General features: G+C 36.7%; 7 protein-coding genes across 8 annotated transcripts; 3 read left to right on the forward strand and 4 right to left on the reverse strand.

The window, feature by feature from the left end:
- Positions 1 to 2,906: 2,906 nt before the first annotated feature.
- On the reverse strand, positions 2,907 to 4,714 carry LOC18024493. The gene is made up of 8 exons (XM_006408075.2): positions 4,557 to 4,714; positions 4,337 to 4,479; positions 4,165 to 4,250; positions 3,954 to 4,019; positions 3,660 to 3,742; positions 3,527 to 3,573; positions 3,372 to 3,450; positions 2,907 to 3,282 (listed from the first exon to the last, which is right to left on the reverse strand). The coding sequence occupies exons 1-8, from the start codon at positions 4,680 to 4,682 to the stop codon at positions 3,193 to 3,195; spliced, it is 720 nt and encodes a 239-aa protein (XP_006408138.1). The 5' UTR covers positions 4,683 to 4,714; the 3' UTR covers positions 2,907 to 3,192.
- A 169-nt stretch (positions 4,715 to 4,883) lies between these two features.
- Positions 4,884 to 8,714, reverse strand: LOC18024494 (zeta-carotene desaturase, chloroplastic/chromoplastic). Its single transcript, XM_006408076.2, has 13 exons — positions 8,386 to 8,714; positions 7,634 to 7,758; positions 7,413 to 7,547; positions 7,253 to 7,325; positions 7,101 to 7,174; positions 6,789 to 6,893; positions 6,458 to 6,702; positions 6,272 to 6,359; positions 5,929 to 6,128; positions 5,705 to 5,833; positions 5,552 to 5,624; positions 5,298 to 5,462; positions 4,884 to 5,189 (listed from the first exon to the last, which is right to left on the reverse strand). Exons 1-13 carry the CDS (start codon positions 8,510 to 8,512, stop codon positions 5,028 to 5,030), a joined length of 1,701 nt encoding a protein of 566 aa, XP_006408139.1. The 5' UTR covers positions 8,513 to 8,714; the 3' UTR covers positions 4,884 to 5,027.
- Positions 8,715 to 9,898: 1,184 nt separating this feature from the next.
- Positions 9,899 to 11,702, forward strand: LOC18024495. Of its 2 annotated transcripts, none has more exons than XM_006408077.2 (2): positions 9,899 to 10,099; positions 10,179 to 11,702. In XM_006408077.2, the coding sequence occupies exon 2, from the start codon at positions 10,249 to 10,251 to the stop codon at positions 11,113 to 11,115; it is 867 nt and encodes a 288-aa protein (XP_006408140.1). In that variant the 5' UTR covers positions 9,899 to 10,099; positions 10,179 to 10,248; the 3' UTR covers positions 11,116 to 11,702. The 2 variants fall into 2 exon arrangements, with proteins under 2 accessions (XP_006408140.1, XP_006408141.1); XM_006408078.2 differs by having other exon boundaries at positions 10,182 to 11,702.
- Positions 11,703 to 12,923: 1,221 nt separating this feature from the next.
- Positions 12,924 to 16,037, forward strand: LOC18024496 (protein tesmin/TSO1-like CXC 4). The gene is made up of 8 exons (XM_006408079.2): positions 12,924 to 13,041; positions 13,457 to 13,620; positions 13,739 to 14,417; positions 14,562 to 15,001; positions 15,121 to 15,301; positions 15,460 to 15,555; positions 15,666 to 15,732; positions 15,809 to 16,037. Exons 1-8 carry the CDS (start codon positions 12,988 to 12,990, stop codon positions 15,889 to 15,891), a joined length of 1,764 nt encoding a protein of 587 aa, XP_006408142.2. The 5' UTR covers positions 12,924 to 12,987; the 3' UTR covers positions 15,892 to 16,037.
- A 220-nt stretch (positions 16,038 to 16,257) lies between these two features.
- LOC18024497 (40S ribosomal protein S3a-1) lies at positions 16,258 to 18,229 on the reverse strand. Its single transcript, XM_006408080.2, has 7 exons — positions 18,145 to 18,229; positions 17,998 to 18,045; positions 17,774 to 17,879; positions 17,311 to 17,448; positions 17,034 to 17,219; positions 16,635 to 16,835; positions 16,258 to 16,546 (listed from the first exon to the last, which is right to left on the reverse strand). The coding sequence occupies exons 1-7, from the start codon at positions 18,153 to 18,155 to the stop codon at positions 16,448 to 16,450; spliced, it is 789 nt and encodes a 262-aa protein (XP_006408143.1). The 5' UTR covers positions 18,156 to 18,229; the 3' UTR covers positions 16,258 to 16,447.
- A 395-nt stretch (positions 18,230 to 18,624) lies between these two features.
- Positions 18,625 to 22,275, reverse strand: LOC18024498 (ER membrane protein complex subunit 2). The gene is made up of 9 exons (XM_006408081.2): positions 21,996 to 22,275; positions 21,290 to 21,354; positions 20,899 to 20,947; positions 20,597 to 20,691; positions 20,426 to 20,511; positions 20,282 to 20,341; positions 20,005 to 20,086; positions 19,050 to 19,163; positions 18,625 to 18,958 (listed from the first exon to the last, which is right to left on the reverse strand). The coding sequence occupies exons 1-9, from the start codon at positions 22,180 to 22,182 to the stop codon at positions 18,785 to 18,787; spliced, it is 912 nt and encodes a 303-aa protein (XP_006408144.1). The 5' UTR covers positions 22,183 to 22,275; the 3' UTR covers positions 18,625 to 18,784.
- Positions 22,276 to 22,462: 187 nt separating this feature from the next.
- LOC18024499 (pseudouridylate synthase 7 homolog) lies at positions 22,463 to 27,193 on the forward strand. The gene is made up of 20 exons (XM_024159388.1): positions 22,463 to 22,668; positions 23,061 to 23,142; positions 23,271 to 23,471; positions 23,552 to 23,766; positions 23,868 to 23,940; positions 24,035 to 24,091; positions 24,172 to 24,251; positions 24,344 to 24,406; positions 24,570 to 24,657; positions 24,776 to 24,878; positions 25,005 to 25,108; positions 25,194 to 25,267; positions 25,404 to 25,468; positions 25,565 to 25,740; positions 25,941 to 26,008; positions 26,096 to 26,156; positions 26,260 to 26,297; positions 26,401 to 26,469; positions 26,559 to 26,835; positions 26,957 to 27,193. The coding sequence occupies exons 1-20, from the start codon at positions 22,463 to 22,465 to the stop codon at positions 26,981 to 26,983; spliced, it is 2,127 nt and encodes a 708-aa protein (XP_024015156.1). The 3' UTR covers positions 26,984 to 27,193.
- The last annotated feature ends 32 nt before the right edge of the window (positions 27,194 to 27,225 follow it).

Raw genomic sequence — 27,225 nt, forward strand, 5'->3', positions numbered from 1 at the left:
TTTCACCTATTGTTATTTAAATATTTTTGAAATGATCATTGTTGTATGATTACGTTCAGTGGTGGGAAATGGACCATTCCGAATGGTATCCCATTTGCTAGCTACCAATTGCACTACGAAGTTTGACCATATAGTATTAATTTAAGTGAAATATTCGATATTGTTTTGCTAACTTACTTTGCGTCAAGTCTCATATATTACTAATTCACAACCAATGGGAATAAATGAATCAACTCATATTAGTATGTACTATTTTAAGTTTACGCTGACTTCCATATGAAGTTTTGAAGATCGATGATGTGAGATTTGAGAGTTTTGGTCAATCTCAAACTGACTTCTATTTTAATATCTGTAATGTATTATATATGAACCACCATATTTAGATATAAAAAAAATACGGGCTAGATATTATGAGTTTTATAACTTTTGATATTATGTTTTCTTATGCTCTTGTTTCACATGAAATATTTCTAACACTGAAATAAAGAAATGTGAATACTGAGTTAACGGAGAAAAAAAAAACTTATTTTTGTCAGTAAATAAAAGAGTTTGTCACATGCATATGTAAAAGTTACTAATAATTTCACATCCAAAATTTGTACTAGTTATTTCAATTTATAAATATTTCCATCGCATTTCTCTAGACTATGTTTTATCCATACTACTGATGTTTTAACCCATACTCGATTTTATGAAGATAGTGAATAAGTGAAACCAAACTGTATTGGATACTTATGTATACATAATACATTAAACGCCCGATTACAAATATGATATAATCGACGCCAACTACATCTTAATGACAAAGCCTTTATACTTCGGCTTGCGCTATATAACCGAACTAACTAATGTTTACCATTAGAAGCTTTAGAAATAAAAAAGAAAAAAAAAACACTCAAATAAAAACCTAAAATGGGATTTGTAGACAGCGAGACAATACATTAGCATGTCGACTGGATGTTCCGAAGGAGGCAACCAAGGCTAGTTTGGCCACGTGTCAAGTTGCTTGCGTGATCACACACTATCTTGACCATACATCAACTCAGATATAAATCAGATATATTAAAGTTAACAATAATCATATGCAATTCAACTATTAGTTCATGTATACGTAGTATTATATGGTCTTTAATAACCATTTACATATTAGAATGCCTATAAATAATCGGTATTGTCAATATCTTTAAAAAATTTAGAAGAAATCATCAGTATAAATCGTGTCAAAACAATGAATACAACATACATATCACTCAATACATGAATACAAATGTAATATATTCAGAGCAATTTTCATGCCCGTGATTATTTTTAAAACTAAATTATATCTGATCGTTATTTTTCGATATATCCCTTCGACCATTAACCCTTGTTTAAATCGGCAGGAAACGAGACAAATTTACGTTGTATTACACGGCCAAACAGAAAATTAGTATGTATTTAATTAATAAACCATAAAATTAGATCGACGGGGGGCCATCTAAAATAATTTTAGATGAGGAACACACATGTGGTGATGTGCATGTGGGTGAATACAAAGACATGCACGATCATCATAGCCTTTTAAATGAAAAAAAGCAAATAGGACTTGTTTGTGATAATGAACCAGACCAACCCCAAACCTTATCCATTTGGCCTTTTCCTCTATATACCATTAAACTTTATCATAAAGTTTCGTTTGCTTGGTATTCATTTTCTCTTTATTTATTTATCTATACAGGTTACTGCTCAATTTTTTTTTGAACAAGCTAGGTTAATTACTGCTTAATTGCAAATATCATTTATACTTTACAACTATAAAATATAAAAGTTCCTGAACTCGTGTGGTTTGAACGATATTATATTTTCAATATACTGTAAAAAAAAAAGCTTGAAGGTGGCCGCAGAAGAAAACAGCGATATTTTTATCAGCAGATTCAGCAACCTACGAAAAGCATGAGAATGAATTTTTTAAGTAAACCGTGATGGTAACGTCATGTTGATCAACTTTTCATTATGTTTTTTTTTTTTGGTAAAGGCTTTTCATTATGTTTCATGCAGAATATTTCATATTCGATTTTTAAACTACCAATGATGCTTCGATAATATGCACATATGAAATAAATTCATTATTGGAAGAGATTGACCGACATTTATACAGTAAAGTAAAGATAATTTGCTTTATGATAAAGAGAATAATCCTTAAATATCTAACTTAAAATAAGAGCAATTAAAATTTCACTAATAAATAACGATTAATTGATTATTAAGTTGGACCTTGTTTGACTACTTGGCTGGTGATTCCGTGGTTGCCCGTACGGAAATAACTAGTAGGTAATCCCAAAAGCAATCACAAAGTTCACAACACCTAACCTCAATTAATTACTTTTATAAACAAAATTATTTTTTGTAAGATACTGACAATATATCTCCTTGTCACTTAAACGAATATTAAATTAACTATGCATGTGGATCCAACTATCCGTCTAATCTCTGAATACTGACGATTAGCTGACAAAAACAAAATAATGGTGATTATAATTGATAGGATATGCTTGGACATAATTAGTATTGACGATAAATTTATGAATGATATAACGTACAACTAATCGATATAATTACAGAAACGCATAGAATTGATTAATAAGTAATAACCATTAAAATTACGATTTATTTTCTTATCAATTGGTTACGGATTTTTTTATTTGATTTCTTTGTTTGATTGTTTCTACCAATTAAGTTTGTTTTGTACATTTTTGGGCTGTCTCTTCCACTGTAAACATTAAAAATCTAAAAAATGCATATTTTCACATGAAAAAAAAAAAAAAAATACATACACATGTCAAATCTAAACAAGTCTCGAGTGTGATGTGTGAAACTGGAAAATATCCAATATATTTTGAATACTACTAGAAGCCTCGACTCAACTCAAACTTTTCATTTCATTGTCGTTTAAAAATCTTGCACATTACTAATAACTGAGAAAGTTATATACTCAATGGTCAAGAAAAGAACCTTGGAACAAATCAGAGAAATATATATTATATATATAGCTCTACTATATACCAACAATAGAAAGTTGATTTTGACAATTTATCTGCTGTTATGATTTCCAATTTTGACTTGGCAAATCCGGTAAACACTTAAACTAAAAATTTACAGTAGACATTCTATGGAGCATGGATGGATGCATGAATCTTAGTGTGGTTAGGACTCTCAGCCACGAGAGGGAAAAGAGTTGACAGTGAATATCTGCCTGATTGCTTCAACCGCCGATACATTCCAGCTCTCGACATGCCTCACAATCTTGTACAAAAACCAAATGTCTCAGACAAAAAGATGGACACAATCTTATTATTATGATCGAAAGAGCCAAAGTTTCAGTCTTTTCTTACTTTGAAATCTCCATCAAGTTCATAGACCGTACTTCCGTTGATCGATATCAATGGTCTCCATGGAAGTTTCAGGTAAGTCCTGAAAACATCATTGTGGAAGAGGTAAACATTAAAGATGACGCAAAATAAGTGTTAAAAAAGTTCCATCAGAATACCTTAGCTTCCATGTCGCCCGTATATAGTTTATTTGGGACGACACACTCTGTAATGTTGGTAATGTGTTAAATCGATTTCAACAACATTGAGAGCATTTTACAACATGAGACTAGGATCTAAAAAAAGGCTTACTTTCTCCATATTTTGCAGTTCAATGGATGCATCTTCGAGGAACGGAACCAGTAATCTCAAGTTGCGTTCATACAAATCCGTACCTGCAAAATACAAAACCCAAAAGAGACTAGTTTATTCTCATATCAACACTTAGGATCTGAAACACAAGAACAAGCTGATCTGATCCCACCAATCTACCAGGCTTCACAAACACATGAAGATCAGAATTGTTCTACAATTGTTCAAGTAGATACACACTGATCACTGAAGAACAAACAGAAATTGCTTAAGAAGGATAATGTAATTCCTCACCCTGGAAGCTGATTGTTGGGTCCTCGAAGATGCAATCATCCGAGTAAACTGCACAAGTGAAGATTCCTGGTACCATTTAAAGGAATGAGTTTTGTGTCTGAGCTTAGTTTGTGAATGGGAAAGCTTAATAGTTATTATGATCTTTAGAAAACCCAAGTAACAAGCAGTTTCCAAATCTAAATACGTGATGAAGATGAGAGAGTCAAATAACCTGTGACGAAATACGCATTCCCATAATCTGTTGTCAAAATTCCCATCACATCATCAACATCTCGATCTGTAACCTCTGAATTCGATCTATGGGCCAGTTTCAATCGATCATTCACGAGAACAAACACGAACAAGAGGAATAAGAAACCTTGATCGGAAGCTTTCGAGATTACCTATCCTTGTTTTTAGGGATGGAAGAAGAAGGTGACGAAGCGAGCCGGAGCAATTCAGTGACTCCGCCAACCGCCCATTTCAGAATAGCCGGCGTTCTCTTCTCCGGCGAACCAGAGAAGCATCTCGGCCGATGACCAACCCTCTGCAAAACGAATAACCAAAAACTGAAACCAACAAAAACAAAGTCAAAGGAATCGTAAATCAACAGATACCACTCACCCTCAGGGTCGATGATGAGCTGAGTGATATCTGGCAAGCCACTCCCGCCATTTTCTTAGCAATTATCAAACACCGGCATGGCTCCGCCGCATATTTTCGAGCTACTAAAAACATTTTAGAAGCCATCCCCCAAGGATTTGGAAACGACAAAATGCACCCTAAAACTTTTATTTATTCATTTTAAGTACCACAACCCATTTCTTTTCCGATTTTAAGGTCTTTTGTGTCATAAAATTAACTGCAAGGGTGAGATGTGGATGATAAATATAACTGGTGTCTCTCGTTTTTCGACTAAAAAAATCTTCTGAAATCGTAAAGATTGTTTTGTGAAATCGATGTCAGTTGTAAGAATCATTGATTTCAAAAGATTGTTGTGATTATACAAATGCCTTCTCTTATGAACACTATAAAAGTTTTCTACACATGCTTCTTCTTGTACCATGGGAATCAACTTTCAAACATTTTCCATCACTAGACGAGACTTAGCTCATCAGAAACCGTAGTTGCAGAGGCACCATCTGTAGATGAAGAAAGCTTCTTGTTTAACTCTGCGAGTTCTTCACCGGCGTCACAGATGTATGAAGAAGCTTGTCTCCCCGACAATGTCGCTCCCTCCATACTATCTATGTAATCCTGCAAAAATGTTCACGAACAAAAATTCTCAGACGGCAATCTAGAGGCAGTTCTTGCTTTGCATTTTGCCACTGTTTGTGAAAAATTGTTGTTCGTAAAAAAAGTTACCTGCTTTGTGTATGAACCAGCAAGGAAGAAATTCTTAACGGGCGTCTTCTGATCGGGTCTGAATGGATCTTTGCCGGGTGCTTCACGGTACAGAGACTGAGCAATTTTGACAACTGATGACCAAGTGACTTCTAGACTCCGTGACGATGGAAACAACTCGGTGACCTGAACAAAGATTTGAGAAACATTAAGTATTCAATTTGGCGAAAAAAAAAAAATCTCAAGTTTAGAGAATTTAACCACTGATCTTGTACCTGCATCGCTACTTTCTCTATGATCTTATCGTTCGTTAATCGCATGTATGGATCTCCTGGCGTTAAAACGCACCTGTATAAACAGAGCTTATGTTCAAGAAACCGAGAGACCTGCAAGATATTTTGTAGAAAGAAAGGGTCGTTGTTTCTTACTGAAGCAGAGAGCCTTGTCCTTCAATATAATAATCTGCAGGCGAAGCGAGTGCAAGATCCGCAAAACACGAGAAATCAGCATCAGGAGTGTAGAGAAGGTTATCTAAACCAACTGCTCGTTTCAACTGCCTACAATTTTCCGCAACACAAAACAAAGACTCGGGTAAATATAATCAATCCATAATCATCATCATCCCATAACATAAGATTCTTGAGAAACGAACCTCGCAAGTTCAATGTCTTGAAGCTCAGTGACCCAACCATTGTATCTGAGCTGTACTGTACAAACCGGTACTCCCTCGAGTTCATATATATCGTTGAAAAACCGAGATTCCCGCCATTCTTGGGGAAGTAACCTTTTGATTCCCGGCACATCACATGCTGCAACATACACATCAGCTTTCACAATCTTCTTGTTCGTAGCCTGAAAGCAAATCAAAGAAAAAAGTTTTAAACTTTCTGTAGCAATGTTTCAAACTTTTTCTCTACCCGAAAGCAGCAAAATTTCAGAATGTGTTCAGACAATTTTCCAGGCAGTTAAATCCGATGTCAGGAGCAAAAATTCACCTTGGAAACAGCTAGTCCTGTAACATAAGTTTCTCCATCTGCTGATTTATCATAAAGTATCTCCCTGCAACCCCACCTTAGATGGATTCTGTTTTTGAAGACACGAAAGAAATACTCGATAAGCCGATAAGATGATGAATGTTAGCATCCATTGTTATAGATAATAACAGACACACTTATACACACCTGCCACCTCTATCTGTGATATATTGTTTGATAGGACCACTCAAGTAAACATCAGGCGAGCCCTTGAGCATACGCAACAGAGAAGCTTCTGTTTTGGTGGCGAATAATGAGAATATGGTAAGCATGCATCGCGCACTCATGTTATCACAATCTATGAAGCCGAGTGCATAAGCAACAGGATCCCACATTCTCTGGATACTTGCTCGTGTCCCACCTTTCGACAGGAACCAATCCGAAAAGCTTATCTGCAAAAAGTATCTCAGAAATTTTAGAGAAATACAAAATCCAAGTAAGAAATGAGAACAAACAGAGGTTATCTATCATTCTTTACACTGTCCAGATTGCGAATGTCTCTCATTGCTCCATCGGGGTCAACAAGAGCTTTAACGACCGGGCTTAATGCAAGAGCCAGTGAATTCCTCAGTTTGTCAAAGGGCTGTTAGGCCAAAACAAGAATAAGCCTATAGTCAGCTCCAAATTGGTACAAAAGTAAGAATTTACTAATCTTTTGCTATGACATTCAACATAAAAGGTGCCTGATTTTTCTACTGAGGAAAAGTGCTCAAAGATTTTGGTGCCTCTAGAGATATTTATCTTCTAAGTCCAACAGTAACAAATTTGAATTGAGAAGTGTAACTTTTACCTTGAGTTGATTTGTGATTAAAAATGCGCGAATACCGTGAATTGGAGCTCCAACAGGAAATCGAAAATCAAGCTCTACAAAGATTAAGCACATCTCAGTATGGTGAAATTACATGTGCGATCATAGTAAGAGAATAATGAACTGAGACATACCTCCAATTTCGCTGCCTTTGTTTATAAATGTATGAGTGTGGTCTTTGACAAGAAGGTTTTTGTCAGCTCCCACCTACATCGCAAAAAAACCTCTATATATGAGTGTCAAAAATTTTCAATCATCAAGCAAACTCAAGCGGAAGTTTTGTGAAACAAAAACCTTTTTCATCAAGCGGAAGAGATTATTGTAGCATCCGAAGAAAACATGTAGTCCCATTTCGATATGGTTCCCGCGTTTATCTACAAAAGAACCCACTTTGCCACCAATGAATGTCCTTGAATCATATATATCCACCTGAAACAAAAACAACGTTTTAACACGTTTATGTAACCCAATCAAAGGTAAAAAAAAAAAAAGACTAAAGGCAACGATTAAAACACCTCATGGCCCTGATCCAGAAGCTCTACAGCAGTTGACATGCCTGCAAGTCCAGCTCCTATAATAGCTACTTTCAGCTTTGGTCCCTTGTACGGAACAGGCTCTGGAGGAAATAGCCCTTTTGGAGCTGCATTTATAAACAGCACATCTAAACGGTAAGAAAAAGACCCAAAAATCATGATATTCCAAATCATCACCGCACAAAGAAGACAGTTTTTTTTCTAATCTGGAAACTCAATCGAAACTTGACTTCCAGTGAGTTTTCAGATGTCATTGGATTCCTCAACCGCTACTACTTCCCATGGATGAACTAACTGATGCTGAACGAATCAACACATAAACAAAAGAGAATCTTGGACTGACTGTAAAATATTGACCTAGCTCTCCATTTCCAATACTAATGATTTGCCCAGAGAAGCTAAAAGAGCTTCATCTTTCCATCTAAACCTTCAGAGTTCATAATTCATTTATATGCCAAGAAATTCTCATGAATTTAATAGATTGGGATTAAACCAAAGCAACGGAGTCCTCGTGAGAATTGAAACCTCATATTCTTCAAAAGCGGGATTGTTCGTGGCATAAAGCTACGCCCTTAAAGCCAGATACATGACAAATTTCTCAAAATTTCCATCAAAACAACCAAAGTTTCCGATTTTCTCAAGAAAAAGGTATCCAATTCAAATACCCAGAATCCAAAGCAATCAACCTAATACAGAGGAGACAGTAAAGGTTCAAATTTTTGTTTCACTATTACCGTTAACACTCATGTCGGAAACATCGGAGTCGAGTGAAGAACTAACATAAAATCTCCGAGCCTTCAATGGAGGAACAGAGAGAAACCCAGTAGCCGGAGCTGCAGCAAAAACGATTGAAGAAGCCATAGCCAATCAACTGAGATAAGAGCAGGAAAATGATTTATCGGTCTGCTTATTCACAAAAACATATTTTTTCCCTTAAATTAGAGAGGAAGAACGAAGAAGTAAGCGAGTCATATGAGCGATGAACAAACTTCTTGTGATGTGGCGTCACTGTGTTCAGTGGGATAAACCTTTTGTTTAAAATAATCAAAAAACTTATCCGGTTATTACTTAAACCGAAAATGCCAGTATTAAACTGAATCAAACTTATTTCATTTAGAACAAAGCAAATTGAACTGAACCAAATTTAGAACAAAACAAATTGAATTGTTCAGTATCTACTGGTTTAATACTGAACAAAAACTCATTTTTCATTTAGAAAAATCCGAAAACTGGTTTAACTCGAGGAACATATGCATTGGTTAGAGTTAGCCACTTAAACGTCTAGTGTGTGTGTGTTTTCACAAGGAACTGAGGCCCAATCTGAAATATGATAAAGCAATTTTCAAAAATGGATAATCTACTTGATAACAATTGTTTTGTTTTCTCTGAGATATCTCCTTCATACCAATTTATTTTGTAGGTAGGGAGACGGATTATTAACTTTATATAATTAATATAAAATAACAAATAACATCAACAGCAATATTATTAATAACGAAAATGAAACTACGATAAGAGAATCATATCCCAACTTCCCAAGTAAATAATGTTAAGCTGGGACCTACCTTAATACAGGTCGGTCCAAATTTCAATCTGAAAAATAGATGTAAACCTTACTTGATATTTAACTATTCAAAGACTTTCGCAATAGTAATGCCAACCCAAAAAAAAAAAAAAAACTTGAAACGAAAGAACAATAATAATAAATTGACAACCGAAGTTAACATTACCAATCCTAAATAAGATATGATCAAATTGGTAATGATCATTTTAACAAACTGGTTAGTACTTCGAAGTGTTCAACCTCTGACTTAGAGTTTGTTTCAACTTTTCAACCAAACTTCCCTCCGATTTCTCAGCTGATTAGTGATTACTAATTAAAAAAAAAATATCAATCTCTAACTACTTAATTAGTGTGACTGTCAAACCCTAAGAGAGGCCCAAGAAAGTAGAAAAGTATGGGCTCAGTAGTGGGCATTAAATGCATGACAACTAGTCATGGAATGGCACACGTTTACACCGTAAACCATTCTAAACTCTATCCTAGTTTTCATAGACATTCATAAAAAGAGAAAAATCTTTTAATCAAAGAGTAACGAGACAAAATTTAAAATAGCACACTATAAACAAAACGGTAATTATTTAACGTGTAAAAAATCAGTCGACAGTGAAACAAAGTCTCCTTTTTGTCTGTTTCTGTCTAATTTGACTGACTGACTACTATAGCACACATTCCCCTCAACTTTGGCGATTTGCCTTTTGCATTTTCTCTCTCCCTCCCGGAGTCTCAGGCTTTCTCCAACTTCTTTTCCTCCTTGGTCGATGAATTTCCTTGGAGAAGATGGATCCATTTGAGAAAACCCAGATCAAATCTGTTGATATTTTCCTGACTTCGATGCGTTTTTGAGATTGGGTTTCTCTTTCTTTGATGAAACTCATTCCTTCCAGGTAAATTCTGACTTTCATTTCACGATTCCCGTTACTAATCTATCTCAGTATTTGAAGTAAGTTCTCGGCATCTTCTTAGCAGATTGGCCACAAGGTGTTTGTTGAAATTCCGGAGAGAGAGAGACGCTGAAATTGGAATTCTGTAAGAAATGAGAGACTTTCCTTCTTGCTCTGGTGAAAATGGCGTTCAGATTGCGGATTCGTCTTCCTCGAACGTGGGAAAAATTGCCCAGAATTTGGTCATTTGCATCTACCGTTGCCGCATCCGAGGTAGGACTTGCTTGATCACAGTCACATGGACTAAGAATCTGATGGGTCAATGTGTAACCGTGGGAGTTGATGATTCTTGCAACCGAAGTCTGTGTAAAGTAGAGATTAAGCCGTGGCTCTTCACTAAACGAAAAGGGTCCAAGAATCTAGAGGCGTATTCCTGTAATATCGATGTTTTCTGGGATCTCTCGTCCGCAAAATTCGGATCCAGCCCTGAACCTTTAGGAGGGTTTTATGTTGGCGTTGTTGTGGACAAAGAAATGGCTCTTCTTCTCGGTGATATGAAGAAAGAAGCTTTCAGAAAGACTAACGCTGCACCTTCTTCATCACTGGGTGCTGTGTTCATTGGCAAGAAAGAGCATGTCTTTGGTAAGAGAACGTTTGCAACAAAAGCTCAGTTTTCAGGTGATGGCAAAACCCACGATCTTGTGATCGAATGTGACACCAGTATCAGTGATCCTTGCCTCGTTGTTCGGGTTGATGGAAAGACCTTGATGCAGGTTAAGAGGCTTCACTGGAAGTTCCGTGGGAATGATACGATAATTGTCAACAGGATCTCTGTGGAAGTTCTCTGGGATGTCCACAGTTGGTTCTTCGGGCTGCCATCATCACCAGGAAATGCAGTATTTATGTTCAGGACTTGTCAATCTGTTGAAAAGACCTGGTCTTTCACGCAGGTCCCAACTAGCTCGAAACCTCAAAGTTTTGGCTTTTCATTGATTCTGTACGCTTGGAAGAACGAGTAGAGAAGAAGAAGTTTTGAGAGTTCTTTTCTTTATCTTGAGTGCTAAAAAGGAACTGTTGATTCTTGTCCATTTATTTATCATATGATCGATGGGTTTCAATTATATTTCCGAGGACTTGACCGTCGTATATATCAGTTTCATATGTCAAAGTTTCTACACGAGGCTTGTAAAGACTCTTATTCAAAGTCGATTCCTTTGGTCCCAAATCAAGGAACCAAGATACTCTGTTTTGTTCTTTGGGTGAATAATGTCCAGATACGAGTTTCTTTGGCTTATGATCTTTCTTCTATTATGGTATTTCGCTGCTCATTTATGGAGATATCAGATTACAGTTGCCTGAGCTGAAGCTAGTGGTTACCTCAAAGATTATTATCCTTCTACCTATATAGTGCCCGTAAAGATGGTCTCTAGAGAATTATGAAGATAATCTTGTTGCATTTGAGCTGTCTTGATTCAATGTATTAAGCGTTAGTATCCTACCTAAAGATATATCATGCCTTTGGTTTTGTTTCTCGCCATACCTTTTCAGAAATTGTATATAGAACTTTGTTAAGTCCGATGCCATTATCAAGCTGTGCGCAGTTTCTACAGGTATAAAGAGTATTCTGTCAAGGAATATTGGGAGACATGGGTTTGTACTTGAAGATTCCTGAATTGTGAATCAGTAGGTCATGGTTCTTAAAGTTTCCACATTTCAATTATTTCCTTGTTATGGCCTCTTCTCTAGCAATCCAAGACTGCTGAAAAATATCAGATTTTATTGGGCATCATCTTGTTTATTATGGTTTTGGCAGAGTCTTTAACTTGGTTCAAACAAAACTCTTGCTATTCTAGTTTCGAAGATACTCTATGAATTATGTTTTGGATTGTTGGGTTTGTCCAAACATCGATTAAACACTGTTCCTTGAATCTGTTCTTGTTCCTATTCGGAGATTTCCGAGCAAATAACATGAATCCGTGACTTGAGACTTTGCATAAGTTTATGATTGTATGTCCACCAAAAAAGTGTACAGCTTTGCACTCTTGCTTGTAAGAACATCAAAGTTCTCTTGGATTGTCAAGTCAGAGAAAGATCTTTTAGAGCAAGCCAAGTTAGTTTAGTCTTTATACGTCAATTCAAACTTTTAGATTTGGATATCTCGATGCGTTGGGGGACCCTGACCAAAAACTGCATACAGTTTTGTAGAGAAACTCTGAAACTGCTTGCCGTTTGGCTTGATCACATCTCTCTTTTTGGCTCTTTTTGTCTGTGGGGAATCTTGAAAAGCTTTGGTTAATGAGAAAGAGAGACATAGATGTGTCCTTGATAATGCTTCCTATGGCTTCGACATTTTTTCTTTTGGGTCTTTGTGGAATCATCACATGTTTGCCTTTCTGTCTAGTTCTGTAATAATAAGGCCATGACATTACTGTCGCATCAGTTTCCTAGACCATGCCACCTTGACCCCACCCTACGTACCGACGTACGTTAGCGGAACCCGGTTTGGTCAAATTTTCTGGTTCCTTATTGTTTTGATTACTAACTAAGAAGGAAAAGTAATCAATAATCTAGTTTCTTATTAGGCCCATAAGGGTTTAAGAAGATCTCAGATAAAAAGCCCATAGATCTATCTTTTCTTTATATATTTTATTTTTCTCTAGAGAAAAGCAAAACCACGGCTTTTCATTTCACATTATTAATTTCTTTTTCCCGCTTTCCCGCTCCTCCTCCATTGAAATCTCCACCTTCTTTTTTCTTCAGTAACCGATCGACTTTCTTCATCTTCGTCTTCTTCTTCTTAGGGCTTCGTGAGTCGATTGCGTCTGGAGGAGTTACGGCTTTGCAGGGAGGCGATATTGAGTACGACCCAGTGAGAATAAATCTCTCCGGAGATGGACACACCAGAGAAGAACCGCGTCTCCGCCGTTTCGTTCTGCAGCTTTGAGGTTTTCTCTCGATCCTAATTTTTGGTTCTGTTCCTAATTTAGATTTAATTATCTTTTCTCAGAGTGGATGAAGTTTTCCGAGTGAATTTACATGTAGATGTTTCCTGAATTAGCTCTTGTTCATCGGACCCATTACTGTTTGGTCTCCATAATTTGTCTGATTTTTTGGGTTGAAATTAGCTTTTTAAGGTCTATGATTGGCTTAATTTTCAAACTATTTGAGTCGATCAGAGTTTTCTTCCCTCTACGTTCTCCGATGTTTACTAGATTAGCAAAAACTTAAAATTTGGGCCACCATATCTCGTTCTTCAAATTTCTATAACTAGATCATTTTATATGTATTTTTTTCACACTTCTGTGTTGTTGAATCGAGTTGCAACTAGCTAGATTTTAAGTATAATCCGTTAATCTGCAGGATTCTCCAGTGTTTCAATATATTAATGGCCTTTCCCCCATAGAACCAGTAAAGGCAGAACACGCTGATAATATCTTGCACTCATTGGATTTTGCATCTCCATCATCTCTATTTAGTTCACCGCAGATGAACTCTTGCCGAGATTCCAGATTTTCCATCAAAAGGTAACCTGTTTTTTTTTTTCTTTTCCTTTAAGTTGTCTTGTTGAGAGGAGAAAGATTTGTTGTTGGAATTTTATATGCTGAAAATGGTATTTTTGGGTGGTTATGTACCTTTCTTTAGGCATCGTTCTTTAGATCTATCTAGTCCAGTAATCCTCCTTGGTGAGAATGTAAAAAGCTCACCAGATGTTCTGGAAGGTGTTAAGATATCCGGTCTATGCGAGGAGCAGCTAAAGTGTAGACCTGAGCAGTTGGAAAATGTTTCTGAAACCAAGCCATTTAAGGAGCAGGTTAGCTTAGCAATTGAGTTGGCGAATTCACTGACCAACGGAAAGGATGGATGTGATATTCGAATGGTTTCTTGTGATGAAGTAGCAACAATGGATGCTGAAAAGGAAATAGGTAGTTTTGGATCGAGAAAGCAATCTGATGAGTTATGTAGACAGCCTAATGAACTTGATGCCGATTCAGATGGGGTGATTCAAACGGAAGATTTGGAAGCTGAGATTGGGTCTTGTGCAGGGTTAAAATTGTTTGATGTTGCTGGTATCCAGAACAGTGAGAAAGAAATTCTTCAGGCCAAGGATCCTAGATTTAATTCTTTTACTTCTGCGCCTCAGCAGCTGTCTATCTGCTGTAATAACTCAGGGAATGTAGTAGAGCCTGGAGGTTCTAGTAGTGTGCTAGTTGCAGTTGGAGTTCCAGACAGCCCACTCAGCAGTTCATCCAACGTTGCAGCTATTGATTCAACTGCCAATGCTGAAGACAAGAAAGAAGCAGGAATACAACCCAGTCACAAGGTAAGTGTCTGAGTCTTACACTTCAGGTGGATTTTTGTCAGTTAGATCATTTGTTTCGCTATTGCAAGCATAATTATTTTAATCTGCTAGTTAATATATTGATTTGAAAAGAACTTTGCTAATAAATATTAGTTATTCTTGCAGCAACGGAGTGTACGCAGGCGCTGCTTGACTTTTGGCGTGGGAGGATCTTACAAAAGAATACCTTTGCGTGATTCTTCAAACGATCTTCCCCCTGATTTTACATCTCTCAACAGAGCTCCTAATCCTCATAAATGTTTAGACTCCAGCAAACAAGATACTGATGAGATTCTACCCATACCACGAACAATTGGCCTGCACTTGAATAGTCTCGTGAACCCCTCAGTCTCAAGTTACCAAATTAAACTAATTTCCAAAGAAGGCTGTGTTTTATCTCATGGTGAAGATGAATGCTCAACTCCTGTTTCCACTAATAGAGATTTGGTTTCTTGTGATAACAAAACCATGGAGAAGGCTCCTGCGAGTTCTTTGGAAGGAGAATGGTCTGAGGAACTTGGCAGCTGTAAGCGCTGTAGATGTAGGAAATCCAAATGCTTGAAGCTGTAAGTTCTTTTCTGAACATCATTCTCCTCACACAATTTTTAAATGCCTAAAACATCTGTTTTCCTGTCAGTCACTACTTTCATATCACCTGATATTTTTTCTGCATCATTTGTTACAGGTACTGCGATTGTTTTGCTGCTGGTGTATACTGTATTGAACCTTGTTCGTGTCAAAACTGTTTCAATAGGCCAATTCATGAAGACATAGTTATGAAAACTCGTCGAATGATTGAAGATCGCAACCCATTAGCTTTTGCTCCAAAAGTGATCTCGACTTCTGATTCTGCTACAGATTTCGGGGTAAGACATAAAATGAGATCAACAATGAGCTCAAATACATAAAGAATAAAAATAGACTCTACGAACTTGTCTTTATTTGCTGATGAACCTAAGTATGGTTGCAACGAGAGAGGCAGTGAGATTTTATTCTGTATCTCAAGCTTATAATACATTTGCAGGAAGAGAGCAGAAAGACTCCTGCTTCAGCAAGACACACGAGAGGATGCAACTGCAAGAAATCAGGCTGTTTGAAGAAATATTGTGAATGCTATTTGGTAAATTTGGTTTTACTTATCTAGCTTTGTTCACGCTTATTTTTTTTTTATTATTAAATAATGTATTTTCATTCTTCTTAAACATTGGATGTTACAATGACTTTATCAAGATGGGCGTTGGATGCTCCCCGAGCTGCAGATGCATAGGATGCATGAATATTCTTGATCACACAAATAGTAAGCTTTCAAATATCAATGCCCTTTCATTCTAGTTTAAAATTATTATCTAAGATTTGTTTACATCTATTATCAGAGCAATTCCAATTTCCTAGCGTGGTAGAATCTGATGCGGTTACAATCAAGGATGAAGCTAAAGAGCATGGTGATTATTTGTAAATAAGTCTAGTTTGGTAGGTATATATATGATAAGATATATGGAAGATTTTTGCGTAGGACGAATGTGTATGTCTGTGTTTACTCTGCTCTTGTTTGAATTTGTAGTGTTGTTTTTTTTTCACTGAAAAAAGTTTTTGTAAGCCGGCTATCGGAATCGAACCGATGACCTTCGCATTACAAATGCGATGCTCTAGTGTTCATTACTTGACTCCCTTCTCTTCTGCTCCTAGTTTGTTCTTTTACGGTGGTTCCTAATTCGTTCTTCAAAACAAAACTCTTCAAATCAGATTCACGATATAAAGCAGCTATCTTCTTGCATCAATGACCACTTTTATTAAAGAATTAAATTTAATATAAATATCAAACTTCGAGAAAAAAGGAGTTCCTTAAATTATCCAAAACTTGCAAGTTTATACTGAGAAAAGTCATCAATACACCACACCAAAAAAAACAGAATAACCAAACGAGTGTGAAACGACACAAAGCATTAAAAGAACTAATGTTTAGAAGAAAAAACGATCTCTCAATTTAACCACATTTCTTCAAAAACCTCCTCTTAAGCTCCGATGATTTCAGTAGGTTCCTCGACGACAGTCTCATCGGCCGGCCTGTCAACCTTCACACCAACATCCTCCGCTGTGTAATCTCCGTGAACCTACACGGATTAAAACACAAGAATTCAATTTAAGTAATCATATAAAATCAAAAAAATATAATGCGTTGTTAGGGCATTTTCTCTTCACCTCCATGAGCTTTCCAAGGTCGAATTTGGGAGACTTGAGGATCTTGACTTTACGGATGAATACATTCTGAAGTGGGTATATGTTCTGAGTTGCCTTCTCAATCTCTCTGCCAATAGCTTCGGGAATGAACTTGGCAACAAGATCCTTCAGGTCACAAGAAGAAGCTTCCTTGACCATGATTTCCCTCATCTTCCTGCGAATCTGAGGAATGAACACACAAAAAAAAGATAGTTGAATGAAAAAGATAAAAGAGATTTCAACCTTACTTTGGGCAGAAATCAAGTAAAGAAAACCAAGAATCTACAACTATAGGACAATACAACTATAGGACAATATAATTTCAGGAGAAATAAAAGATGAAAGATAGCACAACTATAAACATGATATGTGTAGATATACCTGACGGATTTGGCTGGATTGAGCATAGCAAGTTCTCTTGACCTGGTTAGCACGTCTCTTGGTGAAGGCGATACAGAATAGCCTCAGTGTGTAGCTATCGGTGGTTTTAACATCAACATGAGCCTCGATCAAAGTCTGCCACTTTTTAACCAAAGACCTGAGCTTGTCGGTTGTGAAGTCCATGCCCTACGGATGAAAACAGCAAAGACTGAGGACTCGATCATCGACAAGGAGAAGGAGAAACAAGAGCTACTGTTGCGAAGCAATGCTTCCTTACCCAGAATTGGCACAAAACATTTCTTCCCTGGACATCTTCAGCTCTGAGACGGATCTTCCTGTAAGCGTTGTCCTCATCATTTTGAAGATCAGCAAGAGAAACCTCAAAAACTCTGTGTTTCAGGCCTTCTGAGGCAATCTGTTATGTTTGAAAAGACACATAACAAGGTTAGATTATGTAAAACGAACGATCATCAATAACAAAGCGAGCATAACATACAGTACAACGTCAAACTCTCAAATCTATGATTTCAAAAATATGACCTTAAGATACACATCTGCAACAATCAATCATGAACCATTTGTGATTTCACTAGTTTGATCAAATCTACAATAAGCTCAGTCAATCAATCAATTTCGAGCAGGCACTACAACGAATCTACCCCAGCACAATCAGACCAGTAAAAGGGAACTAACGAGCTTGTAAGAGAAAGTTAACAGTCAAAAAGAGACAGAAAAATTACTTTGGTTCCCTGAGTTCTGGAAACAAGCGTCTTTCCGACATTTCTCTGGCTGAAGATTGAAGGAGCCTTAACATCATACCAGTCCTTCTTGGAGAAAGGATCAACACTGCAGAAACAACCATCAATTAGAAGATTCAAATGATCTTAATTAAACATCGGAGTCTACTAACACATACAAATTGAATGTGAAAATAAAAATTACGATTAAGATTGATAATACTTACGCCTTCTTCTTCCCTCCCTTCCTACCCTTAGAGATTCTCTTGTTTTTCCTACAACGCAAGTACAGGAAAAATTCGTAGATCAGTAAATGAGTACTTCAAGCTACAAATCAAAAAATTAGAAGCGAGAAAAAATCCGAGGAAAGATACCCGACGGCCATGGCTGGTGATAAAAGGACGACGATGGACAGAGAAGAATCAAAAGAAGATATAACCTATTGCTACGGCGCTTGCTTCTTGAATATAAACCCATTTCTAGGGTTTTGAGTTTGACCCGATGAGACAAACATTTGGGCTTCAAATAAAACATATTATTCTAAACCCAAAGATATCTTTACTTGCATATAAGATGGCCCACTTAGGTTGTGTTCTGTCACTCGTTCTCTCTATACATGAATATGTTCTGAGCTAGGGAGAGCTAAGAAAACTTTTCTAAACTTTGGCTACAAAACAGAAAATATATGTATGAAAAAAGAAAAAGCTTGATACAGTGATTTAGAAATAAATATAACTTGAGTTGTATTTTCGATAATTTACTGGATAAATATAGTTATTATTTAATTTCTAGACTATAATACATGTTTAACTAAAGTTTCACATTATTTGCAACGATTTTTGTTTTTGTTCGGATTGAATAATGTTTGATTTATCTTGATTAAAATACCGTTGGTAAACGTATCAGTGGGTTCAATATATAAAAAAAGAAACGAGTGAACAGAAGTCTAACAATAAAAAGCATAAACCAAAAAAAATGTGAATTGGGGGTTTTCCTCTTGTGGCCTCTGAAATTTTAAGAGAGTTTCAAGCTTCTTAACGCAGAAGAGAGGAGGCTGAGTTTTGCCGGAGCTTTTTGCTTGTACTCTTTCTCCAATGCAGTTGCAGCCAGAGACTGAAGCTCCGGTGCAGCCATGTCCTTGTCCTCTTTGTTCCTGCCTCTTGAGAGCTGTGCGATTGCTGACCCACACTGGTTTCAGAAAAGATGAAATCAGTTCAATTTATGCTACTTGCAAACCGAAGAGGGATTAAACCGGTGGGAGGAATAAAGCAGATCTTACCAAGCATATTCCGAGAAGGGCTCTTGTGCTTTTACCACCTGTTAAGTCTATGGTTGCTGCATAGTACTTTCTTGCTGATATGAGGTTTTCAAGTCCACCTATTGTGTAGAGAACCTGATTTTGGGGATTATGAATATTTGAGTTAATAACACAACACCAGAATCATACATGACCAAAACGGTAATTTAGAGTTTCAAAAACTTTCAAAGTTTTGGATTCCGGGTTTTTCATTTGACATTTTCTGTCTGAGACTCTTAATAGTGCTCAAAGGTCCATATAACAGTTCGCTCTTCTATAGCTACTTCATGATTTACACATATGAATGACTACTAACCTCCAGTTTTAGATGCATGATCAATACATGTCTTAAACAGACTTCTTGGTGAGAGCATATGCAATGGTTGCCTCTATATTTTACTCTAAAAATTGAGTTCTTTATAAATAGAAAAGAGATTTACTGCAATGGTTGCCTCTATATTTGACTGTAAATCTTATTATTATTTGCTTACAAGTCCTTTTACTTTTAAATGTTTTAAAAAACTTCTATTTATTTTACTTTTAACAATAATTTAACATTATTATATTTTAAATTTTTTTATTTATTATATTTTGTTGTTTTATTTTAATCTTTTAAATGATTATATAACTAATTATTATTAATATATGTTAATTAAGTATAATATTAGGTGGTATCTTATTGTTTAAGTGTCAAATAAAAAGATATAAAAGTTTAAAGATTGTTTTGTAAATAAAAAAATTCTACTCTATAAATAGAGAAATGAACAGTATTTTACTCTACTGAGATATAGAGTACCAATGCAGATGATTTTACTCTAAAAATAGAGTTTAGAGGCAGAAATAGAGTACCATTGCAGATGCTCTGATTGCCATAAATGTATAGACAATGAACAATAGGACCTCTTTTTTCAATCAAGGAAAAAGAAGATAGACTTACATCGGCATATGCTAGGTGGTACAATGGAAGAGTAGGCTGAGTTAATATAAGCTCCTCGTAGCAGAAAGCTGCTTGTTTGTACCTGTTACAGATTATAAATTACATTGGGTTGAAAGAGAGAGAAACCCCAAAAATGAAAAACTATTGTTTAGTTGCTTAGTGAATTGATCTCTTTTCAACTGAAGAACAAAAGAAGATCATTTCATTCCATTTTTGCTTAAGGAGATTCCAAAAAGGTTTTTCAAAAGAGTCGAGGACTAAGGATAGAGAGGCGCACATTTGCAAGGAAACATAAATTTCTGCAAGTTCTCTCCAGGCATCATGATCAGCCATGAATCTACATAAAGAAAAAAGTGATCAGCAGAGGTATGTTTCTTCTGATATACTTCTATCAATCCAGCTTGGTTTAGTATGTACTCACACTTCAAGATATTTGTTAAGATGTTCAATGGCTAAGGAAGCTTTGCCCTGTGCCTTGGCCATAGCCACCTTTCTCTTGTGTATTACCTAGACATCGAGTTTTAATTACAACTTTTTAACATTTGGAAGCAGCTTGTCGGTAGGTTCATGAAGCAACGATGTGGAAGCTTACTTGATCGAGTGGATTTTCCTCCAAAAGGCTCGTATATGCTTTTTCAGCCTCTTCCCACATTCCCTTTGCTTCTAGCAACAATGCCTCCAGCTTACCTGAAATATATTACCAAGATGCAGTTTAGATTGAGATCAAGGTAAACTAAGGCAGAACCAGACTATAAGTATAACTAGAAAACATCTGAGACTATATGAACACCCAGAAGACCCAATAATGTTAAAGTAGGCAAAAATTGTGAGTAAATTATGAAGTCCACCAAGAGTAAAGAATTGCTCTGTTTGTCAATTTTGATATAGACTTACCAACGCGTTTGCTCTCTGGAAATTTCTTCTGCAGAGCTTTGATGCAATTCTACAAAAATACAAAGTTTGCCTTTTTGTGAGATACCCAAATTGTCTTCAGCAGGCTTGATAAAGTGCGGATAAGAGAAGAATAATTTGGAAGGCAAAAACGATTACAACTCGCATACATTTACAATGCATTAAATTATATACTTTTCAATCCTTTATTTTCGAAAAACAACTCACATCACAATGCATTCATGATATTTACAAGATAGCGTAATGCAAGAAAATTCTGGAAAAGAAAGCAGACACATACAAACCTAAATAACTGATGTAAGTTATCAACAAAGCGTGATATTAAAATAGGATCTTTCTCAAGGTACCAGTGGAAAGCGTCAAGGCAACTCACCTGTGCAACACCAAGGGATTGACAGTCCATAGCTGCAATTGCTACCTGCTCATATAGGGTCCATTCTGCACACACAAAAAGGGAAGACGAAGCTCTTTAGGTTTCTAAAACAAAAGATAATGTGCAAGCAGCTCTTATATTGCATTTCCACAATTAATGTAAAGTTAAACACTAATTAGCTAAGACAACAAATAAAAATCGAACCAGATTGGGAAAGATAAGAGTCATATGACATGTACAAAACAAAACCAATCCAATCGAAACGGGTTCTTCCGAAACAAAAGTCTCTGCTTAGTTCAGACCATTTATCAGCTAAAAAGTGTTCAGTTTCACAAGTAGAGATGAAACAGTGAAGAAATTAATCTAAGAATAGAAGATATTATACAAATACAGATTGAGCAGATAAAAAGCAAATAAAGTATCACTAGGAAATGGAAGCAGAAGCATAAAAACCATTAAATCAAATCCAAATATTTCAACTTCAACCGAAATTAAGAAAACCCGAATCCATGATGCAACGAAAAGAACTATTGGAACAACCAATACAACAAAGTCGAGGAATTGACAATTCCATTCGAATGAACTACAAAGAAATTCGTTAACACGAAAATTCATGATTTTCAGTAATCAGGAAACCAACAAACACACTAAGTCCTCAATGAGACTATATAAAAACAAAAAATCAAGGAGCTCAGAATTAACATACCTTCTGGACCAAGAGCGGATCGCTTTCCCGGATCGTTCAAGATCGAGAGACCGTGCTTGAAGACAATCTCTGATCGGCGAACCTTGAGCTTACGAACGAGGCAGAGATACTCCCAATCCCCTCCTCCTCCATTCTCAACTTGATTCTCGAGTTGGTTCAACTCCGTCTCCTCCGTTTTCGTCACCATCTCTCTCGCTCTAGGCACACCGATTTGCTCTGTACCTTTAAAATTTTGTGGATCTGTTAGTGGGAAGGTCGATCAGGAAAGTCGCTTTTCTACAAAGAAGACAATGAATTGATCCGGTTCGGTTTAATATTCTTACCGATCTGGTTAACATCAACAGATCAGATCAAGGAAACATTCGATTCGGTCGGATTTAAAAGCTCAATAACCGGCTAAAGTCAATCTAGAATGAAACGGTGCGTTTTAGAAAAGCATTCGCTTGCAATTGTCTTCGTCTTCCCGGATGAAGGCAATGAAATTAAATAAAACTGTATCGTCTTGTTTGTCGTCTCTGCTAAAACCCTACTCGAGCTTGAGCTTACACTGGACAACGACAATGGCGACGACTGCTAACCCCCTTGAGAGTAAGAAAACCGTAGATGAATCTGACGTGGGCATCTCCTGTTTCATCTCCCAGCTCCCGGGCTTCCGCGGAATTCTCAAACAAAGGTCATACGATCAGTAAATTTTGTTAATCCTGCTCGTATAGACACAAACTTAAAAGCAATATAATTAGATTAAGATTTTTAAAGCTTGTGAGAAGTAAATGGAGTTGATAGAGCTTAGTGATCCTATCATTTCTCTGAGCTTGGCAACTCTTTGATAGAGCCTAATTTTGGTTAAAGAATGATTTTTAATGGGGTTAGTTCTTAAATCTACTTTCGTGATTAACAAATGGATCCAAAAGATACAACTTTTGTGAAAATTTTTAAATTCTTTGGTATTTTTGTGATCTGTTCTGTTGTGAACGGATGCACGCACTGCATGCTATTTTTTGGGGGTAATGATCATAGATTAATTGGATAAATATTGAAAGAATTGTTTGTACTTGTATTTTGTAGATACGCAGACTTTATCGTTAATGAAGTGGATATGGATGGCAATGTTGTTCATTTGACATCCTTGGACGTCTCTCCTGAGATGGTTTGTCTTTAAATGATTCATGCTCACCTCATTCCGTTGCACCTCGTGGATGAGGCTACGCTTTGTTTCGATTTCATGTCTTTGTTTGTTTAAGAAAATGCGATGTTGTTTGTTGTTCATCTATTCAGGATGAGAAGGAGGAAGAGAAAACGAAAAGTTCAGATGATGTACCCCAAAGCTATGCCTCTGCAATTGAGTCGTTTAGATCAATTTCCAGTGTCACTGATGCAGAGCGTTTGGAAACTTTGATTAATCAAGTCACCTCCGTAACTGATGATGAGATCTCACCAGTTGTTTTTGATCCAAGTTCTGACAAGTCTAAGAGAACGGTACAGGATTGATTGCATAATCAAATATACATTTATCGACAGTATCTCTAGACGTTTTCTTTTATTATACTACTATCCAGGCTATCCACAACTTTGTTAAAGAGAATTTCAAGTTCCTAGTGACCGACACTGTAGATGGTCCTGATCCTACATCAAAATGCATCCGCGTGCGGGTGAATTCGGCAGACCATAACAGCAGAGGTAAAAGATCGAAAAAGCGGAAGGAAAGAGGCGATAAGCCTTTTGATAGCAGAGGCTCAGAACATTGGCCAGAGCATCTTGGCAAGTTTGTCAAGTAATAATTAGAAAACATCTTATATCTGTTATAGATTTTTTTGTGTATTTGATTTGATCATTACATTTGAACCGCTACATATGTGTCACTTGATTTTATAGGTTCCATCTTTACAAGGAGAACAAAGATACACAAGAGGCCTTGGGATTGATCGGAAAGATGCTAGGCGTTCAGGTGTGTCACATTTTCTCCGTTTTTATATAATTGTTTATCTTTACGATTGTACTTTCCTTAATAATGTCTTGAATTTGCTTCTTCAAATTTTCAGCCAAAGTCCTTCGGATTCTCTGGAACAAAAGATAAGCGATCAGTTTCAAGTCAGCGTGTAAGTTAGCTGTACCTATTTTCTTGGTAAGATGAGTTATATTGTCACAATACATAATAGGAGATTGTGTGGGCTTCTAGGTAACTGTGTTCAAACAGCAAGCTAGCAAATTGGCTGCACTTAACAAGAGATTGTTTGGGATCAAAGTTGGTGACTTCTGGTAAGCCAACGTATTCTTGAATGCTTGCATTGCATTTTGTCTTCTTTTTTTTGCCTTAATAGTAATGATGAATGATTGCTGGCGCTTTCCAGCCATGTCAAGGAGGGCCTTCTCCTTGGGCAGCTCATGGGAAACAGATTTACCATCACATTGAGGTGAGATTGTTACTGGAAATTTTTAAGATGAAACTTCAATGATCCATCTATAACATCCAAATTCTCTTATTCAAGAAACATGTTGATCTTATTTTGGTGAAAAATGATCTTCTGGCGCATGGAATGTCCTTATACTCTATGTATTAATTCCCATATTTTTCAGAGGAGTGGTTGCGGATTCTGAAGAAACTATAAAAAAGTCTGCAGAATCCTTGGGGAAAGATGGCTTCATCAACTACTTTGGCTTGCAGGTATTATTCTCTGTTGAGTTGTAATTCGACTTGCACTTTTGTATTATAGCAATTGCTTCTCGGAAAAAAAACTTAAATATGAATAATTTTTATTATAAGTTTTGTACTTGTATGATAGCGTTTTGGAAGTGGCTCAGTTCCAACCCACCATGTTGGAGCTGCAGTACTGAAAGGAGAGTGGAAAGAAGCGGTAGACATGATTCTTGATCCAAGAGAAAGTGATATCCTTTAACATGACTTAGTCTCAGCTACAATTGCTAATACCTATTAAGACCATATATGTGGCTCTACTAGTATATAGGAGGGCAGCAATGCCTTGTTTATCTTGACTTTGAGCTGTTTTCCACAAAAGAATGTAGTAAATGAGGCCCGGGAATATTACAAAGAAACTGGCGATATTGACGGGACTCTAAGGCAACTACCGCGATACCTTGTTGCTGAAAGAGCCATAGTAAGTATTCAACTGTTCATGTTTCGGTTTCTTCTAGTAATGGGTTCCATAATAATCAGTTTAAATCTTGGGCGTTTTAAAACAGCTGCAGTGTCTGAAGAAATGTCCTGGGAACTACCTGCAGGCTCTGAAAGGCATACCCAGAACTTTGAGAATGATGTAAGACGTCGGTTCTTTAATATAGCTTTAATTCCTTCTGGAACAGTTGCCTCTTGCGACTGGGATATGAAATGCAAAGCTAGTGACACAGATCAAGTTTTCATAGCTTACTGTATACACGATCCTTATTATGCAGGTATGTACATAGTTATCAAAGCTACTTATGGAACAATGCAGCAAGTCTGCGTGTCCAAAAATACGGTATATCAATTTTCTTTCTTAATAACTCGTGACGGTTCTGAATGCTTGTCAGTGTAGGTTTTAACTTTCACCCACTTGTTTTTTGTGGTGTGGCAGGGACCAACCAAGTTGTGTTGGGGGACTTGGTAAGTACAAAGGTAGATGATGCAAAGAGGATTGTCGGCAGTTTGACCTCTGAGCACAAGGAAAACAACGAAGAGGCATTGGATTGCGACCAATTGGATGATACTGCTGTTGTTGATCTTTCAGGAGAAAGGAGTGACCTTGTTAAGGTTAGTTTCTTTTTTCGAACTTCTTATTAGGCCGTAGTTGAATAATTTTGCCGCCGTCATCTTGTGTGAAATTGCCTTCAGATATATATGCATTGTCTTCTTCCGTATTGAAATATATGCTTTAATGCATTTACATTTTCATTGGGTTTTGTCCGTACTAGCATTATTCATGTTGTGCTGCTTTCTTTTGTGTTCTTCAGGTTGTAGATATAGAGGATATGGAAGCTGGAACTTACTCGACTAGTGACATCGTCCTTCCTCTACCTGGGTAAGTTTCTCACAGAATTTTTCCATTATAAGTATATTAAACATTGTACTTCTTGAAACCAAAACACCTTTCTCTTTGCTTCAACAGTTCAAGAGTGATTTACCCGTCTAATGACATCGCAGAAATCTATCATAATTTGGCAAAGAAGGTGTGTTCTAGAAAAATGAAACTCACTTATTCTCACTGTAATACTTTCTAAAATTTTACATCTCTGCTGATGGAATCTGTAAATTTCTGCTTACATTGCTCAGGACGGTATCAGCCTAACTGAGAGTATTCACGGTGTAAAGTAATTTCCCATTTCCTCTTTTTCTTGTAGATCCTTATGCTTGTGTCACTGTGCATCACCACGAGCATCTACTTCATACTACTAATAACAAGTATTGTTTCAGGGAGTTCTCAATAACTAGCATGACTGGTGGTTATAGACGTGTTTTCCAGAAACCAATCGACTTTGAGTGGTACGCTGTGTATATAGTAAAACTTCCTCCAGTTTTGAGATAAAAGATTATATGGCAGCATAGGCTAATTTTGTTGTTGATTGCTGCAGGGAATTACTGACTTACACTGACAGTAATAAACCATTGGCAGAGACGGATCTGGACAGGATAACCCTGGAAAAGACGAGGGATAAGGTTGGATCTGCTGAAGAAATTGAATCGATGAAATCCGATAGCAGGCCACCCGAATCCTGTGAAAGTGATTTGAAAGACACTGGAAACCCAGTTTCTGAGCAGACACAGTTGGCGCTCAAAATGGCTCTCACTCTTCCATCGTCTTGTTATGCAACAATGGCTATCAGAGAGCTGTTAAAGACGTCAACTTCTGTAAGTACTCAAACTTCTTTTCATGGAGATTGTCTTACATTTGCTACTTAAGTTTACAAATTAAAGTCGAAAAATATTTCTCAGAATCTGAATACTGCTTTTTTGGGGGGATCAATTGCAGGTTGCATATCACAAGACACTAAACTAGTGATTAACACACTGAGTATCATAAGCCATATGTCCGACATTTTTGCTGGTTGTATTACTCTGTTTCAGCTGCGTTGGTGTCTATCATCAAGGATTTTATCTTTCTTCTTCTTCTTTTCTTGTCATTTTCCAAGGATTATATCATATCACAAGACACTAAACTAGTGATTAACATCCGCTCAAACACTGCGTTTAAGGCATTTGCTCAACATTTTTGCTGGCTATAGTACTCTGTTTCAGTTG

This window comes from Eutrema salsugineum, unplaced genomic scaffold, assembly GCF_000478725.1.
Source record: "Eutrema salsugineum unplaced genomic scaffold, Eutsalg1_0 scaffold_13, whole genome shotgun sequence".
Taxonomy (NCBI): Eukaryota; Viridiplantae; Streptophyta; class Magnoliopsida; order Brassicales; family Brassicaceae; genus Eutrema; species Eutrema salsugineum.

Coding starts and splice junctions, on each gene's coding strand:
- LOC18024498 (XM_006408081.2), bottom strand. CDS start 22,182: ATGGTGACGAAAACGGAGGAGACGGAGTTGAACCAACTCGAGAATCAA. Junction 20,948..21,289: donor AATCCCTTGGTGTTGCACAG/GTGAGTTGCCTT, acceptor GTATTTTTGTAG/AATTGCATCAAAGCTCTGCA. Junction 18,959..19,049: donor CCCTTCTCGGAATATGCTTG/GTAAGATCTGCT, acceptor TTCTGAAACCAG/TGTGGGTCAGCAATCGCACA.
- LOC18024496 (XM_006408079.2), top strand. CDS start 12,988: ATGGACACACCAGAGAAGAACCGCGTCTCCGCCGTTTCGTTCTGCAGC. Junction 13,042..13,456: donor TTTCGTTCTGCAGCTTTGAG/GTTTTCTCTCGA, acceptor GTTAATCTGCAG/GATTCTCCAGTGTTTCAATA. Junction 13,621..13,738: donor TCCAGATTTTCCATCAAAAG/GTAACCTGTTTT, acceptor ACCTTTCTTTAG/GCATCGTTCTTTAGATCTAT.
- LOC18024499 (XM_024159388.1), top strand. CDS start 22,463: ATGAAGGCAATGAAATTAAATAAAACTGTATCGTCTTGTTTGTCGTCT. Junction 23,767..23,867: donor CATCTTGGCAAGTTTGTCAA/GTAATAATTAGA, acceptor TTGATTTTATAG/GTTCCATCTTTACAAGGAGA. Junction 26,470..26,558: donor AAACCAATCGACTTTGAGTG/GTACGCTGTGTA, acceptor TGATTGCTGCAG/GGAATTACTGACTTACACTG.
- LOC18024494 (XM_006408076.2), bottom strand. CDS start 8,512: ATGGCTTCTTCAATCGTTTTTGCTGCAGCTCCGGCTACTGGGTTTCTC. Junction 7,548..7,633: donor TTCTGGATCAGGGCCATGAG/GTGTTTTAATCG, acceptor TTTTTGTTTCAG/GTGGATATATATGATTCAAG. Junction 5,463..5,551: donor TAGAGAAAGTAGCGATGCAG/GTACAAGATCAG, acceptor ATCTTTGTTCAG/GTCACCGAGTTGTTTCCATC.
- LOC18024495 (XM_006408077.2), top strand. CDS start 10,249: ATGAGAGACTTTCCTTCTTGCTCTGGTGAAAATGGCGTTCAGATTGCG.
- LOC18024497 (XM_006408080.2), bottom strand. Junction 17,220..17,310: donor ATGTTTTGTGCCAATTCTGG/GTAAGGAAGCAT, acceptor TTTCATCCGTAG/GGCATGGACTTCACAACCGA. Junction 16,836..17,033: donor AATCCAGCCAAATCCGTCAG/GTATATCTACAC, acceptor TTCATTCCTCAG/ATTCGCAGGAAGATGAGGGA.
- LOC18024493 (XM_006408075.2), bottom strand. CDS start 4,682: ATGGCTTCTAAAATGTTTTTAGTAGCTCGAAAATATGCGGCGGAGCCA. Junction 3,743..3,953: donor CCCAACAATCAGCTTCCAGG/GTGAGGAATTAC, acceptor TGTATTTTGCAG/GTACGGATTTGTATGAACGC. Junction 3,283..3,371: donor AACTTGATGGAGATTTCAAA/GTAAGAAAAGAC, acceptor TTTTTGTACAAG/ATTGTGAGGCATGTCGAGAG.